The sequence below is a fragment of the Xiphophorus couchianus genome, chromosome 15, assembly GCF_001444195.1.
Source record: "Xiphophorus couchianus chromosome 15, X_couchianus-1.0, whole genome shotgun sequence".
Lineage (NCBI taxonomy): Eukaryota > Metazoa > Chordata > Actinopteri > Cyprinodontiformes > Poeciliidae > Xiphophorus > Xiphophorus couchianus.
The window spans coordinates 2,956,697-2,976,066 of record NC_040242.1 but is presented as its reverse complement, the minus strand read 5'-3'; the positions used below and the strand labels follow the sequence as shown (position 1 = coordinate 2,976,066).

At 44.6% G+C, this 19,370-nt stretch overlaps 1 protein-coding gene and 1 long non-coding RNA gene across 3 annotated transcripts; both read left to right on the top strand.

The window, feature by feature from the left end:
* Positions 1-4,642: 4,642 nt before the first annotated feature.
* LOC114159110 (uncharacterized) lies at positions 4,643-13,933 on the top strand. 2 transcript variants are annotated; one of them, XM_028041210.1, is made up of 10 exons: positions 4,643-4,897; positions 5,071-5,321; positions 5,432-5,758; positions 5,842-6,138; positions 6,211-6,285; positions 10,420-10,509; positions 10,798-10,826; positions 11,054-11,140; positions 12,000-12,068; positions 12,267-13,933. In XM_028041210.1, the coding sequence occupies exons 2-10, from the start codon at positions 5,261-5,263 to the stop codon at positions 12,366-12,368; spliced, it is 1,137 nt and encodes a 378-aa protein (XP_027897011.1). In that variant the 5' UTR covers positions 4,643-4,897; positions 5,071-5,260; the 3' UTR covers positions 12,369-13,933. The 2 variants fall into 2 exon arrangements, with proteins under 2 accessions (XP_027897011.1, XP_027897012.1); XM_028041211.1 differs by having other exon boundaries at positions 4,644-4,897; positions 5,875-6,138.
* A 3,767-nt stretch (positions 13,934-17,700) lies between these two features.
* Positions 17,701-18,529, top strand: LOC114158907 (uncharacterized). Its single transcript, XR_003598496.1, has 3 exons — positions 17,701-17,807; positions 17,885-17,916; positions 18,039-18,529. It is a non-coding gene; the product is annotated as an uncharacterized LOC114158907 (long non-coding RNA).
* The last annotated feature ends 841 nt before the right edge of the window (positions 18,530-19,370 follow it).

Genomic DNA, 19,370 nt, shown 5'->3' with positions numbered 1-19,370 from the left:
ATTTCAGCAGATTTAGATGAGAACACTAAATAACCAACCATAACATGATGATGATTGATTGATGAAGCAAAAATCTTGATTATGTTGTTGAGATAATGTCTGATTTTCATTGGGATACAGTCAATCTTTTGTTAGCGACGATGTCTGGATGCAAGAAAAATGAACAGTTGTAAAGATTTAGATGTCAACAGGTCTAAAAAAGATTGTTAGATTTCTGCCTCACAACTTTTGTTGTCTATAAAAACCAGAACCTGGTCCAACTAAGAACTTTTATAGCTGACATTGTTGAAATCAAACAGGTCAAAAGGTTCAATAGAGAAGGAAAAAGCAAGAAACGATAGTTTGATTCTTTGAACAATTTTCTACTGGCAACCTTGTGTTGGTTGCATTCACACCGGCCCTGTTTAGTCCGATTAAATCAAACTCTAGTTTGTTTGACTAAAATATCCGTTTTAGATCTTGGGAGATTATGGCTGTCCAGTTATTTTGTAGGAGGGTCCCTCTGACCACCAGGTGGCGATCTACCGGTTAATAATCTTATTGTAGTTTAAACATCAGGGTGAGAATGTGCTTCTCTCCCATCATTGGTCATAACGGTGAGAGAGAAAAGATGTCAAACAACAGAACCAACGACAAACCCAGTTTTTACCCAGAATATGTTTCTGTTCCTGCAGGAGTGAAGCCATGAAGACGAAGAGGAAGTCTGAACATCTATCCCACAACATTCCTCAGTGCACCCTTTGTTAAATAGTTGGGGAATTTAAATATTTTAACAAGCAATGAATATATAAACAACATAAAATCTTTTAAGCATATTTTAAAACTGAAAAGCTGTTCAACTCATTGTAATCTAATAATAAAGTCCAAACTCCTCAATATGTCCACAAATCAATTCTTTGCTATAAATGAGTAGAATATTGTAGTCTAAAAATCAGAGAAAGTTTATTACATATTCTTTTTGATTGTGTCAATTGGAAAGTGGCTTTCTGGTTGCTTTTGGGAAAGAATTACCCAGCAGAAACCAGCGCAGACATTTTATTCAAAATATCCATCCATCCATCCATCTTCTTCCGCTTATCCGAGGTCGGGTCGCGGGGGTAGCAACTTCAGAAGGGAGGCCCAGACTTCCCTCTCCCCAGCCACTTCTTCTAGCTCTACCGGGGGAATACCGAGGCGTTCCCAGGCCAGCCGAGAGACATAGTCCCTCCAGCGTGTCCTGGGTCTTCCCCGGGGCCTCCTCCCGGTGGGACGTGCCCGGAACACCTCACCAGGGAGGCGTCCAGGAGGCATCCTGACCAGATGCCCAAGCCACCTCAACTGGCTCCTCTCGATGTGAAGGAGCAGCGGCTCTACTCTGAGTCCCTCCCGGATGACTGAGCTTCTCACCCTATCTCTAAGGGAGAGCCCAGCCACCCTACGGAGAAAACCCATTTCTGCCGCTTGTATCCGCGATCTCGTTCTTTCGGTCATGACCCAAAGCTCATGACCATAGATGAGGGTGGGAACGTAGATCGACCGGTAAATCGAGAGCTTCGCTTTTTGGCTCAGCTCTCTCTTCACCACGACGGACCGGTACAGCGCCCGCTTGACAGCAGACGCTGCGCCAATCCGCCTGTCGATCTCCCACTCCCTTCTTCCCTCATTCGTGAACAAGATCCCGAGATACTTGAACTCCTCCACCTGGGGAAGGACACCCCCCTTGACCCGGAGAAGGCACTCTACCCTTTTCCGGCTCAAGACCATGGCCTCGGATTTGGAGGCACTGATCCCCATCCCTGCCGCTTCACACTCGGCTGCGAACCTCTCCAGCGAGAGCTGCAGATCACGATCTGATGAAGCCAAAAGGACCACATCATCTGCAAAAAGCAGAGATGAGATCCTAAGGCCACCAAATCGGATCCCCTCAACATCTTGGCTGCGCCTAGAAATTCTGTCCATGAAAGTAATGAACAGAATCGGTGACAAAGGGCAGCCCTGGCGGAGTCCAACTCTCACCGGAAACGAGCCCGACTTACTGCCGGCAATGCGGACCAGACTCTGACACCGGTCATACAGGGACCTGACAGCCCGTATCAAAGGGCCCGGTACCCCATACTCCCGGAGAACCCCCCACAGGGCTCCCCGAGGGACACGGTCGAACGCCTTCTCCAAGTCCACAAAACACATGTGGACTGGTTGGGCGAACTCCCATGCACCCTCCAGGACCCTGCTGAGGGTGTAGAGCTGGTCCAGTGTTCCACGACCAGGACGAAAACCACACTGCTCTTCCTGGATCCGAGGTTCGACTATCCGATGGACCCTCCTCTCCAGGACCCCTGAGTAGACCTTGCCAGGGAGGCTTAAGAGTGTGACCCCTCTATAATTGGAGCACACCCTCCGGTCCCCCTTTTTGAACAGGGGGACCACCACCCCGGTCTGCCAGTCCAGGGGAACTGCCCCCGATGTCAATGCGATATTGCAGAGTCGCGTCAGCCAACACAACTCTACAACATCCAGAGCCTTAAGGAACTCCGGGCAGATCTCATCCACCCCCGGAGCCTTGCCACCGAGGAGCTTTTTAACCACCTCGGCGACCTCGTCCCCAGAGATTGGAGAGCCCAACCCAGAGTCCCCAGGCTCAGCTTCTTCAATAGAAGGCATGTTGGTGGGATTGAGGAGGTCTTCGAAGTACTCTGCCCACCGGCCCACAACGTCCCGAGTAGAGGTCAGCAGCACACCATCCCCACTATAAACAGTGTTGGTGCCGTACTGCTTCCCCCCCCTGAGACGCCGGATGGTGGACCAGAATCGCTTCGAAGCCGTACGGAAGTCTTTCTCCATGGCCTCTCCAAACTCCTCCCACGCCCGAGTTTTTGCCTCAGCAACCACCCGAGCCGCATGCCGCTTCGCCTGCCGGTACCCATCAGCTGCTTCCGGAGTCCCACAGGCCAAAAAGGCCCGATAGGACTCCTTCTTCAGCCTGACGGCATCCCTCACCGAAGGTGTCCACCAACGGGTTTGAGGGTTGCCGCCGCGACAGGCACCGACAACCTTGCGGCCACAGCTCCGGCCGGCCGCCTCGACAATGGAGGCACGGAACACAGTCCACTCAGACTCCATGTCCCCCGCCTCACCCGGGACGTGTTCAAAGTTTTGCCGGAGATGGGAGTTAAAGCTCCGTCTCACAGGGGATTCCGCCAGACGTTCCCAGCAGACCCTCACAACACGTTTGGGCCTGCCAGGTCTGACCGGCTTTCGCCCCCGCCACCGGAGCCAACTCACCACCAGGTAGTGGTCAGTGGACAGCTCCGCACCTCTCTTCACCCGAGTGTCCAAGACATACGGCCGCAGATCCGATGAAACGATGACAAAGTCGATCATCGAACTGCGGCCTAGGGTGTCCTGGTGCCAAGTGCACATATGGACACCCTTATGCTTGAACATGGTGTTCGTTATGGACAATCCATGGCGAGCACAGAAGTCCAGCAACAGAACACCGCTCGAGTTCAGGTCGGGTGGGCCGTTCCTCCCAACCACGCCCCTCCAGGTCTCACTGTCGTTGCCCACGTGAGCGTTGAAGTCCCCCAGCAGAACAAGGGAGTCCCCAGGAGGAGCACTCTCCAGTACCCCCTCTAAGGACTCCAAAAAGGGTGGGTAATCTGAACTGTCGTTCGGCCCGTAAGCACAAACGACAGTCAGAACCCGTCCCCCCACCCGTAGGCGGAGGGATGCTACCCTCTCGTTCACCGGGGTAAACCCCAACGTACAGGCGCCGAGATGGGGAGCAACAAGTATGCCCACTCCTGCCCGACGTCTCTCTCCCTGGGCAACTCCAGAGTGGAAGTATGTCCAGCCCCTCTCAAGGAGACTGGTTCCAGAACCAGAGCCATGCGTCGAGGTGAGACCGACTATTTCTAGCCGGAACCTCTCGACCTCACGCACTAGCTCCGGCTCCTTCCCCACCAGAGAGGTGACATTCCACGTCCCAAGAGCCAGTTTCTGCAACCGAGGATAGGACCGCCAGGGTCCCCTCCCTTGGCCGCCACCCATCACACAGTGCACCCGACCCCTTTGGCCCCTCCCACGGGTGGTGGGCCCATGGGAGGGGGGGCCCATGTTTCCTCTTCGGGCTGAGCCCGGCCGGGCTCCATGGGTTAAAGCCCGGCCACCAGACGCTCGCCATCGTGCCCCCCCTCCAGGTCTGGCTCCAGAGTGGGGCCCCGGTGACCCGCGTCCGGGCGAGGGAACGCCAAGTCCAATGTTCTTATCCATCATTGGGGTTTTCGGGCTGCGCTTTGTCTTTGTCTATTCAAAATATCAATATCCTATTGGCATTTTTGTGTTTTCTTTTTATTATTATTCAAACAGAATATCAGTTTGATTTAATTATTTTTTATGTGCCATTACAACAAAACTTTAGCACCTTCATTGTTTATGTTAATCCATTGTCATTACGCAAAAGCTCCACTAGGGGGAAGCACACTTATTTCCCACTAATTCAAAGCACATTGTTCTCTGTAAAGGTCAGGATTAAAATAACAATCACATTATTTACAGCTTCAGTTCGTTCATATTGTCTTTATATTTTTATTTGTAGTTGGAACAGAGAACAGAGATGTTTTTTATGCATCTTTTGTGACTTAAACTGACCACTCACATAAAAGGAAGTCAACAACAGTTGTCATGGAGACTTTAATGACATTCATCAATATGTTAACCACAAATGCTGCTGATCATTGGTGGACAAATATATCTCCTCTGCTGCTGCTGTCACATTCTCAGAATAACACTTCCCCTTCAGTTCTCAGAAAAAAATACCTGAGTTAAAACAAGGAAGCAACAAACATGAGAGGAGAAACATCTCAGTTGTGTTCGGTAATATAACTTCTTCAGAGCAAACATCAGGAGAATAATTCTGGTGAGTTTACTCTTCACTCTTCATTACTTTTAAATACAACAAAGAATATTTACACCATCATTTTCTTCAGTTCTTTTGCTGATCAAAGTTTTGCTTCCTGGATTTAGTGTTAGAGTAAAAATAATGATTAAAATACCTCAGACATAAAAATCGTTTCTCCATTTCTCCCTTAGTGTCATCACCGAATCCTGAGTTTGTAAACATCGACATCTGCAGCTAAATTATCAAGTATTAACGGTTAAACTCACAGGGCACAGTCACTGAGAGGAAGTGATGCAACTGAAAACGGCATGAATGTATTTTTAAGCAGAACCAACGTTAGAGACTGAATCATTAGTGAAAATAACAGAGCAGTAAGGCACCATGGCTGCTTTCAGATGGATTCAAATGGTTTTACTTCTGATCCTCATGCTTCAGTTTAAAGGTAAGGATCAAAATGACAGATTTTCACTGAAACAGCTATGTTTTATCATTTTAGCTGGTAGTCATTACATCTTTCACATTTTGTTGAAATTTTATTTTGCATTTTAACAGCACAAATTGAGATGCAGCGAACCTTCCTTACTGTCAGAGATGGAAATGAAGTCACTTTGCCTTGTGGAAACAGAAGAGACACACATGATGAATCTGATGAAACTAGTTGGTTCTTCAATGATAAACATTCATCTGAAATAAGAGAGCTGGTCAAACTTGGAAATTCTCACAGAGAAATGAAAACTATATCAGACAGACTGAGTGTTACAGCAAACGGTTCTCTGCTTCTACATAAAGTCACAGAGGTTGATGTTGGCCAGTACACATGCCGTTGGACAATATCAGGACAACACCATGACTTTGCTGTGTATCTATCTGTAATTACAAGTGAGTATTTACATCATGTAAAAACTAAACATGTAAAGTTACATTTATAATATAGTAATCATGTAGTAATTTAAATACTACAGTATTTTTCTCTTTAATTTCTCTTTTTTCACCAGTTGTTGAGCAGGAGAAACCAGATAAAGTCGCCTTGTTCTGCTCTGTGGTCTTTCATGACGACTGTCTACATGAGGTGAAGTGGCTTTATGAGGGGAAAGAGGAAAAACCCTCAGATATGGAAATATACCAACATTCCTGCTCTGCCACTGTGACATTTCCAACATCTCATCAGAAATTAGACATTTATCCGTCTCTAACATGTAAAGTCACAAACTCAGTCACTAAAGCAGTTCAGCTGATCCCCTTCAGTCTTCAGTCCTCAGGTAAGGAAGTGAGTTTCCACTGCTGTAAAGTTAACAGGAAGCAGATTTTTACTGCTGCTTTCTTTGAACTAGAGGTGACCCAGTCAACACCAACAGCAACACATCACTGGACATCTGCAGGGAGCAACAAGGAAGTTAAACAACAAGGTAGAGTTTTCATTTTTCAAGTCAGGGAGAAAACATTTGTATTCATGAAATATTGAAAATCATCTGTAACAATATGGTCTGTTATAAATTAAACTTATTAACTGACATTCTAAATATTAATTTTTAAATGCTCCAATTTAGTGACTCGATGCAATCTACTGGGTTGTCTAAGAATATATTTTTTAATTAAATAGTTAAGCACACTGTACTGTTTAAAACTAGGATTAGTTGGATTGTATGTGAAATTCCACTTTTTAATTCTCTTTTAATAGAGCTTGTATTACTGTTTTTCTGTTTTACTCAACTTGTTTTGAAGTTTTTTAAAGTGCTGTTTTAAATGTGTTATACAGATAAATTTTACATTGACACTGAATTGAAATGATTTTTGTACAGCGCTTTGAGACCACATTTGCTGTGAATTGGTGCCGTATAAATAAACTGAATTGAAGAGAATACGACATCACTAAGCTAGGTCTATCGTCATTATAAAGTTAATTTTATGTTTTTCTTCTGAACGAGAAATTGAAACAACTATCCATCCATCCATCCATCCATCTTCTTCCGCTTATCCGAGGTCGGGTCGCGGGGGTAGCAGCTTCAGAAGGGAGGCCCAGACTTCCCTCTCCCCAGCCACTTCTTCCAGCTCCTCCGGGGGAATCCCGAGGCGTTCCCAGGCCAGCCGAGAGACATAGTCCCTCCAGCGTGTCCTGGGTCTTCCCCGGGGCCTCCTCCCGGTGGGACGTGCCCGGAACACCTCACCAGGGAGGCATCCAGGAGGCATCCTGACCAGATGCCCAAGCCACCTCAACTGGCTCCTCTCGATGTGAAGGAGCAGCGGCTCTACTCTGAGTCCCTCCCGGATGACTGAGCTTCTCACCCTATCTCTAAGGGAGAGCCCAGCCACCCTACGGAGAAAACCCATTTCGGCCGCTTGTATCCGCGATCTCGTTCTTTCGGTCATGACCCAAAGCTCATGACCATAGATGAGGGTGGGAACGTAGATCGACCGGTAAATCGAGAGCCTCGCTTTTTGGCTCAGCTCTCTCTTCACCACGACGGACCGGTACAGCGCCCGCTTGACAGCAGACGCTGCGCCAATCCGCCTGTCGATCTCCCGCTCCCTTCTTCCCCCATTCGTGAACAAGATCCCGAGATACTTAAACTCCTCCACTTGGGGCAGGACACCCCCCCTGACCCGGAGAAGGCACTCTACCCTTTTCCGGCTCAAGACCATGGCCTCGGATTTGGAGGCACTGATCCCCATCCCGGCCGCTTCACACTCGGCTGCGAACCGATCCAGCGAGAGCTGCAGATCACGATCTGATGAAGCCAAAAGGACCACATCGTCTGCGAAAAGCAGAGATGAGATCCTGAGGCCACCAAATCGGATCCCCTCAACACCTTGGCTGCGCCTAGAAATTCTGTCCATGAAAGTGATGAACAGAATCGGTGACAAAGGGCAGCCCTGGCGGAGTCCAACTCTCACCGGAAACGAGCCCGACTTACTGCCGGCAATGCGGACCAGACTCTGACACCGGTCATACAGGGACCTGACAGCCCGTATCAAAGGGCCCGGTACCCCATACTCCCGGAGAACCCCCCACAGGGCTCCCCGAGGGACACGGTCGAACGCCTTCTCCAAGTCCACAAAACACATGTAGACTGGTTGGGCGAACTCCCATGCACCCTCCAGGACCCTGCTGAGGGTGTAGAGCTGGTCCAGTGTTCCACGACCAGGACGAAAACCACACTGCTCTTCCTGAATCCGAGGTTCGACTATCCGACGGACCCTCCTCTCCAGGACCCCTGAATAGACCTTGCCAGGAAGGCTTAAGAGTGTGACCCCTCTATAATTGGAGCACACCCTCCGGTCCCCCTTTTTGAACAGGGGGACCACCACCCCAGTCTGCCAATCCAGGGGAACTGCCCCCGATGTCCATGCGATATTGCCGAGTCGCGTCAACCAACACAACCCTACAACATCCAGAGCCTTAAGGAACTCCGGGCGGATCTCATCCACCCCCGGGGCCTTGCCACCGAGGAGCTTTTTAACCACCTCGGCGACCTCGCCCCCAGAGATTGGAGAGCCCAACCCAGAGTCCCCAGGCTCCGCTTCCTCAGTGGAAGGCATGTTGGTGGGATTGAGGAGGTCTTCGAAGTACTCTGCCCACCGGCCCACAACGTCCCGAGTAGAGGTCAGCAGCACACCATCCCCACTATAAACAGTGTTGGTGCTGCACCGCTTCCCCCCCCTGAGACGCCGGATGGTGGACCAGAATCGCCTCGAAGCCGTGCGGAAGTCTTTCTCCATGGCCTCTCCAAACTCCTCCCACACCCGAGTTTTTGCCTCAGCAACCGCCCGAGCCGCATGCCGCTTCGCCCGCCGGTACCCATCAGCTGCTTCCGGAGTCCCACAGGCCAAAAAGGCTTGATAGGACTCCTTCTTCAGCCTGACGGCATCCCTCACCGAAGGTGTCCACCAACGGGTTCGAGGGTTGCCGCCGCGACAGGCACCGACAACCTTGCGGCCACAGCTCCGATCGGCCGCCTCGACAATGGAGGCACGGAACACGGTCCACTCAGACTCCATGTCCCCCACATCCCCCGGGACGTGTTCAAAGTTTTGCCGGAGATGGGAGTTAAAGCTCCGTCTCACAGGGGATTCCGCCAGACGTTCCCAGCAGACCCTCACAACACGTTTGGGCCTGCCAGGTCTGACCGGCTTTCGCCCCCGCCACCGGAGCCAACTCACCACCAGGTAGTGGTCAGTGGACAGCTCCGCACCTCTCTTCACCCGAGTGTCCAAGACATACGGCCGCAGATCCGATGAAACGATGACAAAGTCGATCATCGAACTGCGGCCTAGGGTGTCCTGGTGCCAAGTGCACATATGGACACCCTTATGCTTGAACATGGTGTTCGTTATGGACAATCCATGGCGAGCACAGAAGTCCAGCAACAGAACACCGCTCGAGTTCAGGTCGGGTGGGCCGTTCCTCCCAACCACGCCCCTCCAGGTCTCACTGTCGTTGCCCACGTGAGCGTTGAAGTCCCCCAGCAGAACAAGGGAGTCCCCAGGAGGAGCACTCTCCAGTACCCCCTCTAAGGACTCCAAAAAGGGTGGGTAATCTGAACTGTCGTTCGGCCCGTAAGCACAAACGACAGTCAGAACCCGTCCCCCCACCCGTAGGCGGAGGGATGCTACCCTCTCGTTCACCGGGGTAAACCCCAACGTACAGGCGCCGAGATGGGGAGCAACAAGTATGCCCACTCCTGCCCGACGTCTCTCTCCCTGGGCAACTCCAGAGTGGAAGTATGTCCAGCCCCTCTCAAGGAGACTGGTTCCAGAACCAGAGCCATGCGTCGAGGTGAGACCGACTATTTCTAGCCGGAACCTCTCGACCTCACGCACTAGCTCCGGCTCCTTCCCCACCAGAGAGGTGACATTCCACGTCCCAAGAGCCAGTTTCTGCAACCGAGGATAGGACCGCCAGGGTCCCCTCCCTTGGCCGCCACCCATCACACAGTGCACCCGACCCCTTTGGCCCCTCCCACGGGTGGTGGGCCCATGGGAGGGGGGGCCCATGTTTCCTCTTCGGGCTGAGCCCGGCCGGGCTCCATGGGTAAAAGCCCGGCCACCAGACGCTCGCCATCGTGCCCCCCCTCCAGGCCTGGCTCCAGAGTGGGGCCCCGGTGACCCGCGTCCGGGCGAGTGAACACCAAGTCCAAGGTTTTCCTTCATCATTGGGGTCTTCGGGCTGCACTTTGTCTGGTCCCTCACCTAGGACCTGTCTGCCTTGGGTGACCCTACCAGGGGCATGAAGCCCCAGACAGCATAGCTCCTAGGATCATTGGGGCACTCAAACCCCTCCACCACGATAAGGTGGCAGCCCATGGAGGAGTTGAAACAACTAAAGGAGTAGAAACAACAACCAACTCGGCAGATCTTACATCAAGTAATTGACATTATTGGAAATAAAACATTTAAACCAATTTATGCAATGACTAATCCTTCTCTCTCATCAGTAACTGTGATGTTGTACATTAAGACCGATTAACTGTGTTCACATTTTGAGTAACAACATTGTTTTTATGGAATTACATTGTTTTTAATGTAATGAATTATCTTCTTAGGTTTTCCATGGTGGTATATTTTTATTCCATTATGCTTAGCGATGGTTTTAATAACTGTCCTGGTGATCATCATATGGAACAAAACTAAAGGTGAGATAATTCAGAGATGAATCTTTCATTTCCAAACTATTACCTGAAAGACCTAGAAGTTAAATTTACATTTCAATTTTTATGTTTCATGTCTTTAGCTACAAGTAGTAGAGCGTTAGCGTTAGCAACAGTAGGTGTGACTTGGTAGAAAAATGATCTGAGTATGTTAAATGTGTTTAAATAAATTCAAAAAATACATTCATTATTGAAGCCGTTTTCATCTTGATATATATGTTTAGAAAATACAAACCATTGTGAACATATAAGTCCATTTCTATGTCGTTTCAGGAAATAAAACACAAATTGAAGGCAGCATGGTGAGTTTCAACATTGACACATTAAGTATAGGTTTGATTTTAGATCTGTATTTTCTTCTACACTGGAAAGAGTCTAACAGGGATAAGAAGTAGTGCTGCAATTTGGTTCATTAAATATTGAAACAAGATCAAGGAATTCATTTAATCACAAAAAGGGAATTGAACACAAAGGAGTCACAGTCACCAGAAAACAGACAACACTTACTGTGTGAATTTGTTGATCTAAGGTTCCCCAACATAAAGCGGCAACAAACCAGGACCTGAACCCAGAGTCTTCAGTGGGCCTAGCTGTTCCAGAAACCAGTCAAAATACAGTAGGCTCACACACACACACACACACACACACACACACACACACACACACACACACACATACACGCACACACACACACACACACACACACATCCACGTCCACACGCACGTACGCACTCACATCTTTGTGGACTTTATATTGATTTCCATTCATTTTAGTCATTGTATTTATGCCTAACCCAAAAAATTTTTCTACCCCTTGCCATTACTAGTCTATTTCTAACCCTAACCTTTACTGTAACTTAACTCACACCATATCTCTATACCCAGAGTGAAGTAGTATCTACAGTGAGGGGCAGAAAAAGGTCATCAATTTCCACAAAGGATCTCCCTTTGTTGGTCAAAATGGTGAAAGTGGTCCTCTATTTGAAGGACACACACACACACACACACACACACACACACACACACACACACACACACACACACACACACACACACACACACACACACACGTTTGCATTTCTTTCCATATCAGGACCTTGTAGTGGCTTGCATTCATTTAAGTCATTGCGTTTAATGCTAACTATAAGCATTACCCGTTCAATCCTAACCCTACTACAAGTAAAGCTAAAAATGAGGATCTGCTGCTCTACAACCAGGCTTTGATCCTCATGAGGTCGATTGGTTGTCAAAAGATTATTGAACATAATAGAAAATATTCTAAATAAATAGTCTAAACAAGTACAAAGACCTGTACAACAGTAAATACAGATCAATGCACACTGTTGTGTTTGTGTTTAGTTTTAACAGAAACCACATATAATTATTTCAATGACTTGAAATAATTGAACTTTATTTTTAAATCCTGTCTGCTTTAATTAGGTCAAATTTTAATAAGTTGTTTTTTCTCTGTCCAGCCTGAACCAGAGGATGGTCTGTCTTATGCCACCATCAACTTCAAGAAATCCAAAAAGAAAACAGGCAAAGTGAGTATTTCAGTGCATTAAAGAACCAGCAGATATGTATTTGAATAATTTAATTTGAGTTCTTTTAGCAAAATTATTTAACACAGACTCCTTTCTGGAGGAAAATTGTCACAAACTTGTTTAAATTTGATGTGAAACTGGATTGTTAAGACTTTGATACACCCTGTACATCATAATGAATGTGATTTTTCCTTCCAGGTCCAGGAAACTGTGATCTACAGCACTGTGGGAACTTCTTCCTCTTCTGCTGGAGTCTCCTCTGACACAGACTGTCTTTATTCTACAGTCAACAAGAAATAGAAAAAGCATTAAAAGCTTTACAGCTTGAGCAAAGACACAATGTACCAAGGCTGAGTCTGCAGTGCAGCGGGTCTCAACTCCCGGCCCAAGAATCTGCTGTATATTCTTCTCTCCTCTCTGTCCAGCAAAGCAATGGTTAAAAACAGAGAAGGACAAAGTCAAAAACAAATATTTTAACTGGATTTCTGTTTTTTTGTTTGTTTGTTTTGCTTTTATTTTATTTATTTATTTATTTTTTGCTTTTGCTACAGATTATAGACGGTCAGAATATAACTTTAATATCTTTTTACACCCAAGTGTGTAACTAAAGATATCCTGTAAATACTGCCCCTAGAGGTGAAACAAGTATAAACTTTCTCTATCACGCCAGGATTTCATGTTCTTTGTCACAGATTTAAACTAAATAATATGTTGGTTTGCTCTGCAGAGGAGATTCGTGGCTCTCTAAAAGAAAATATTGAAGGTTGTGGTCGTCAATGCTTTCCTATCCTGGGTAATGTGAGAAAATCTGACCACCCAGATAGAATAAAGTTAGATTAAGTATGTTACTGCTTGCCATATCCCAGTGAAATGCAATGGAGATGACGTAAAGAGGCTAAAGCAGCTGGAGTCATAACATGAATCAGTCATCAGACGGTTCAGTTCTGGAAAGTGAAGTGTCCAGTTCGTAGCTCATCCTGCATGATGCTATAGAGACTCATTCAGCGTGTTGCTCACGTGTCATCTGACTCTTATTTCTGCTGTCTAAGGAAACTTGCAGAGTTAAAAAAGGGAACCAACAGGGCATGCTGTGGTGGCGTAGGGGATAGCGCGACCCACGTTTGGAGGCCTTGAGTCGTCACGCGTTCGATTCCGAGACCCGGCGACATTTGCTGCATGTCTTCTTCCCCCTTTCCTGTCAGCCTACTTTCATATAAGGGACACTAGAGCCCACAAAAAGACCCCCTGGAGGGGAGGAAGAAAAAAAGAAAGGGAACCAACAGATCTCAGATCAGTCAAACACTATCTGTGTTTTGTAACAGCAGTTTATCAGTATGTAACATTGCAATCTGAGGTAATAATAAGTCTTCACTGTACTGGCCACATCTGTTAATAACTAATATAACTGATAAATGCAGCTGGGAAATCTTCACAGTCAAGTTCCTCAATTTTATCCTCAATGAAAATGTGTTTTTCCCTGCTGGTCTTGAGAAATCATGAAGCAAAAATAGCAAAATGTGTCTCAAGCCAGCGGCCATGACAGGTGAAACCAACTCATCGTCATTCAAAGCTTCATTCACTGCTCACTAGTGACATCTGGTGGTAGACTTAAACTGTGACAGGTTGTCACTCTAATAAACCATCCTTTAACTGTATTAGACCATAGCAATGTATTTCCACAACAAAGTTTTTGTGACACCATTGTCCAGTAATAGTAAGATCCATTCAACCATATTTTACTGTCATATCTTTTCAGTTCTTAAAATGATTTATACTCAGTAATTTTGCTGATGTGTTGACAGTCAGTTGTGGTTGTGCTTTATGTCATAGGCTGATTTGACAATAAAGAATTTGCTGTTTCATCATCTTGGGAGTGAAGTTAATTCTTACACTGGGACATGAAGGCCGAGTTTTGTTTCAAAGAGGAAGTTATTTCTGAGAAAACCACGTGACCTCTGTTGCATTAGCACAAACTACACAACTCTCAGAAACTAACACCTTGTTAACTATCTACACATCACTACTAAGTGATTAAAGGAGTTATTTTTAGAAAACAAAGGCAACGTAACTCTAATCACGCAACAAAGCATAAACCGGTGGAGTATTGAATGTTTTTATGTTGCTGCAGAACTCAGTCAAATTTCAACATGTCCTGCTTTCCCATGAGTAATGCAACCAACAGAAACTGACACTTCAACACCCACAACCAGACAGCTATGATGTTTCATGCGACATCATACCATAGCAGCCACACGGTCAGCCATGTTTTTCTGCAGTGCATTGAATCTACATGCACTAATTCTCTGAAACGGATCTGGTGGGTTTGCTGCCAGAATGACGTAGCTTTTATTGAAACTGAAATACCAAAATGTTTTTAATGAATCCTTTCGGTACCAGAGGTGAGAAAATATAAAAGGAAATCAGAGTGAGGTAGTGAGCTCTCACAAACCACACAAAGTGCATCAGAGTTTATATTTCAAAACGTTTGAGCCTGAGCCATTTACAATCAGGACTACAGGAGAAGACAGACAGAAGCAGAATGCTTCCATACAGATGGATTAAAATGTTTTTACTGCTTCAGCTGACAGGTAGGACCAGATCTAACATACAACAAAACTAATGGTTTAGTGCAGCGTTTCCCAATTCCGGTCCTCAGGCCTCCCTGCTCTGCATGTTTTAGATGTGCCTCTATTCCAGAGCAGCTGATTCAAATGATTGCATGACCATCAAGTGCTGCAGAAACCTGTTGATCACCCATATATTCAATTCAGGTGTGTAGCAGAAGGGAAACACCTAAAACATGCAGGGCAGGGGGGCCTGAGGACCGGAATTGGGAAACGCTGGTTTAGTGCATTTACAGCTCAGGGCGTTCCTTCAGAAAATACTAAGCCATTAAGTAATTTTGTATGTTTCCTTTATGCACCATGATGCTAATCTTATTGCAAAGACACAATTTACTCATATTGTAGTTCTAACAATATTGATCAGCTTTGACAAAACACAACTCTACAAAGTCAAGCTAGATAAAGTCAGATGCACACAGGAGTTTTTATGAGTCTGTTAGTTGAAAAGAAAATAAATCTTGATGATTGAGGGAAAACCTAGCAGAGAACAAAAACACAACTAAGGCGTATTTATGGAAATGTAAAGTTTCTTGACATCATGAAACTAGCCCCAGACTGTCTGTCCTTCACCAGCTCCATACTACTATAACTTGTAAACATGATATAAAGATACTTAAAGAGGCGGTGTTATATAAAACGACTTCCTGAAGGTAGATTTGGAGACAGAGTGTCAGGATCTGTGTTTTTCTGTGTTTATTTAGAGTTTTCTGTGTCCTTAAGTCTCTTCGTTGTCCTGTCCTCCCCTTGATTGTTCCCAGGTGTGTCTCGTTTCTGTGATTACCCTCCCATGTATTTAACTCCACCTGTGTTCCTTGTTCCTCTTCGGGTCCTTGTCGTAGTCAATGTCTTGTCAATTCAGTGTCTAATGTGCGTGCTGCCTGTTGTTTTGGACTGAGTTTCTTCAATTAAAATTCATTATTCATCTTACCTGGGTCCACTGCGTCTGCCTCACCACCCTTCACCGCACCGCATCATGACACAGAGGCCCAATTTCTAGGTGCTAAATTAAAAGTAAAGTTTCTTTGAAGTCATATTTGATATGGTCTTTTTATAAGAACTGAAGATTACATAGTTACTTGATTATGGTATGTGTCTGGAAATCACATAATACCATACTGTCAGTTTAAGTTTTTACTGATATAGAAACATAACTGAAGGTAACATAGCCACTTGATAATACCATATCAGAAAATAGAGAAAATACATAATCCTGATTGTTCTTCCTTTTCCACCTGTCGTTCATTAACAGGAGCATTCTTGCACAATCCAGTCACTTTCACCATCGGGGAGGGAAATGATGTCAGTCTTCCCTGTGGAAGTTTGACAGATAATCTTGAGAAGTGTAAATACACTAACTGGTTTTTCCGCAACCCAAGAACCAACAAAACAGTGATGCTGTTTGAACATGGACAGATTTACAAAGCAGCCAAACCCAAATCAGACAGACTGAGGATGGCTGCAAACTGTTCTCTGCTGATAAGGAGAGTCACAGATAAAGATGCTGGTCGTTACGTCTGCAGACAGTTTGCAGCAGGACGACAACAAAAACCTGATTCTGAGGTGATCCTATCTGTTCGTGATGGTGAGTATTTAAATTCTTTCATTTCAGCTCAAACTGCCTTTTTATGCAAACTAGTCTGATTCTCAGATTCAAGTTCTGCTACTACTTCCAAAAATGTGACGCCAACAAACCACAGAGTAACATCTAAACCGAAAACTGAAACACCAACAACAAAACATGCAGGACAAACACCTGAGACCTTCACAAACAATCCAATCACAGGTAGCCACCAACTCATTCTCATCATTGTAAAATATACAGTTTATATGTCAAATTATTTGGTTTATTACATTGAAAGTACAGGCTAATACATAATATATTGTTAGACCTTCCGGATTAACGTTCTCAATAATGTTTTGGACTTTAAATAATCCCAACACTAAGTATAAATAACATCATATGGATGTTATTTTCATTCATTTCTGTCGACAGCCACCATGAGATCACTTCTGTCCTTCTTCATTGTCCAAACTGGAGACGACGTAACTTTGCCCACTGGAACCGGGTTGAACCAGAAAAACTGTGACGGTTCCACCTGGATCTTCACTGATCCTGAAATCAAGGAATCAGTGGCGCTAGTGGACAGTGGACAGTTAATGGACATTGCAGAAACTAAACTGAACAGACTGTTTATGGCTGCCGACTGTTCCCTGGTCATTAAGAACGTCTCTGTTCATGATGTCGGTTCTTACACCAGCAGAACTTACGTCCTAGATCAACTCCAAAGACCAGACTTCCAAATTTATGTTTTTATCATAAACTGTGAGTATTACTTATTATTTTTACTTTGATTTGAGCTTATTAATAAGTGGTCTACAATTACTTTTGAATTGTAATCAGTCCGCCATGATACCATTGTGGCTCCTTTGCTGAATGTTCTTTCATTGTATCTCTCCCTGCACCAGTAAGTGAACAGAAGGAAGATGGCCGACTCACTCTGTTCTGCTCCATGTTGGAATTTGGACACTGTATTCACTCAGTAAGGTGGATGTTCGAGGGGGAACAGGAAATGACATCAGAGGTGGAGATATCAGCAAGTTCCTGCTCCTCCAATGTGACTTTTACTACAACCAACCCTGAACAGAAGTCAGAAGTTTACAAGTCACTGAAGTGTGAAGTGAGGAATCCGTACACAGACGAAGTTCGGCTGTTTGTGTTCGGGCCTCAGTTCTCTGGAGAAAAATCAGGTGAGAATCTGCATTAAGTTTCACATCAGTCTTTACAGAAATACATTTTTCACAGCTAAATTTCAGCCTGATGTTTAGATGCATTTGCAGCTTTTATCTAAATTAGTTACAATACAAATATACACACATTTTAGTTATGTAGATAGCGCTTATTTTAAGGATTCTCATTGTCATTTTGCTGTAATGTTTTAATTTTGTAGTGTTTAAAGTTTAATCTGAATGTTCAGAGTGAAAATGTCAGTTTCTAAGAATATTTTGTTATTGTTTTCAGACTTTGCATATTTAATGAGATGGATCGTTGTATCTATCAGTTTGGCAGCTCTCATCATTTCTGTTGTTAGACTGGAAATCTGGACAAAAACTGAAGGTGAGAAGATTTCATGACGTGTTTTGAGTTTTTGGGTTAAGGCTGAACTAAAGTTGAATTTTTTTTACTCTTTTCAGAAAACAAAACAAAGATTCCTGGGATTGTGGAGGTAAATCTGGAACAATAGAGTATTTAAAACAACAAAAGCTGCTAAAAGACATTTAACTATTAGCGGTTTTTAAAAGTAGAGCATCAGTTTTCCAAACATTGAGTGTTTTGTTGTTTTTACAGAGTGATGGTGATGAAGATGAAGAAATGGTGATCTATGAGGAAATTGGAGATTTTTGTTCTTCTGTGCTGCTGAACTAATGAACAACTTCAACTCCCCAGAAAATGCTTAAAGTCTCATCCATGTGGCCACAACAGTCTTTTTATATTTACTGAAAATACAGAGTTATTCAAAACTGAACATTTATTCATTTCAAAGTGTGAATTATTAGCAGTAACATCATGTTTATGATGTTATTTCTGCTTCTGCTAAGGATTCTAAACAATTTAGAAAGATTTTATACAGATACATTTATTTTCTTATTTATCCAAATAATCCATTTCTGTGTCCTCTTTTAGTTTGTGAGCAGTTTTGTTTTTTTTATTGTAGTGCAATGTGGGAACTTTGTAGTTAATTTTTTATCATTGCTATGCAGATGATGTTTGCTTCTTATTTAAGTTTTTCCAACCTACAGATGCTGCAGGATAAATTAAACTCTTGGTCCTGTTCTCTAGTTCTCTCATCTGACTCCATTTGATTTTTCAGCTGCATTAGATTCTGGTTTTGATTTTTAAAGCATGAACATCGTTAAACATATGTCTGCAGCAATCTCAGATTTCTGATGTTATAAGATTTGTGCCTCCTTGATACGTTGTGTGCTGGACTGAAAACTAAAGGAGAGTTCATGTATCATAAAACTCATCTTTTTAAAATTCCTGTTTTGCTTATTTTAAGTGTTGGTTTGGTTTGGAAGCCCTTGCCCACCATAGCAACTTTCTGAAAGTGATAATGTTGATGCAAAAATCCTTTCAACTGCACAGCATCCAAAAGTGAATGACTGTCCTGACATGCAATGTCTTAACTAAAACAATCTGATTGGATACAGAGTAATTCCACAGATTCTCAATTGGACTTGGGTCTGGATGCTGATTGGCTCATTCTGACTCCACTTTGCTTACATCTCCTGACTAATCAGTTGCAGTTGTGGCTACAGTCTTCAGATTAGGGTGGAAGTTCATATTAAAGCAGGACAACGTTTTGTAATGCAAAGCTGTTTAAATCCAAAGAAAACATTCCAACAGCTTGATTTTGAGACCCTGAACCTTTATTACAATTACTTTAAACCCTTAAATCCTCCTTTACTGTGTTTATTACAACTATGATGCTGTTTATATTGGAGCTGTTCCTCAGCAGCTTCAGCCTGCAACAGCTCTGCTGATTCTGACGAAAATATAATTATTCTAAGATGAAATGTAACCACTAGATGGCGTAAATATCCTGTTAATATTAAGTTCTGTTAATATTACATTACATTCAACCTAAGGGAGAAGCTCTGACAAATCAAAAGCAGGAAT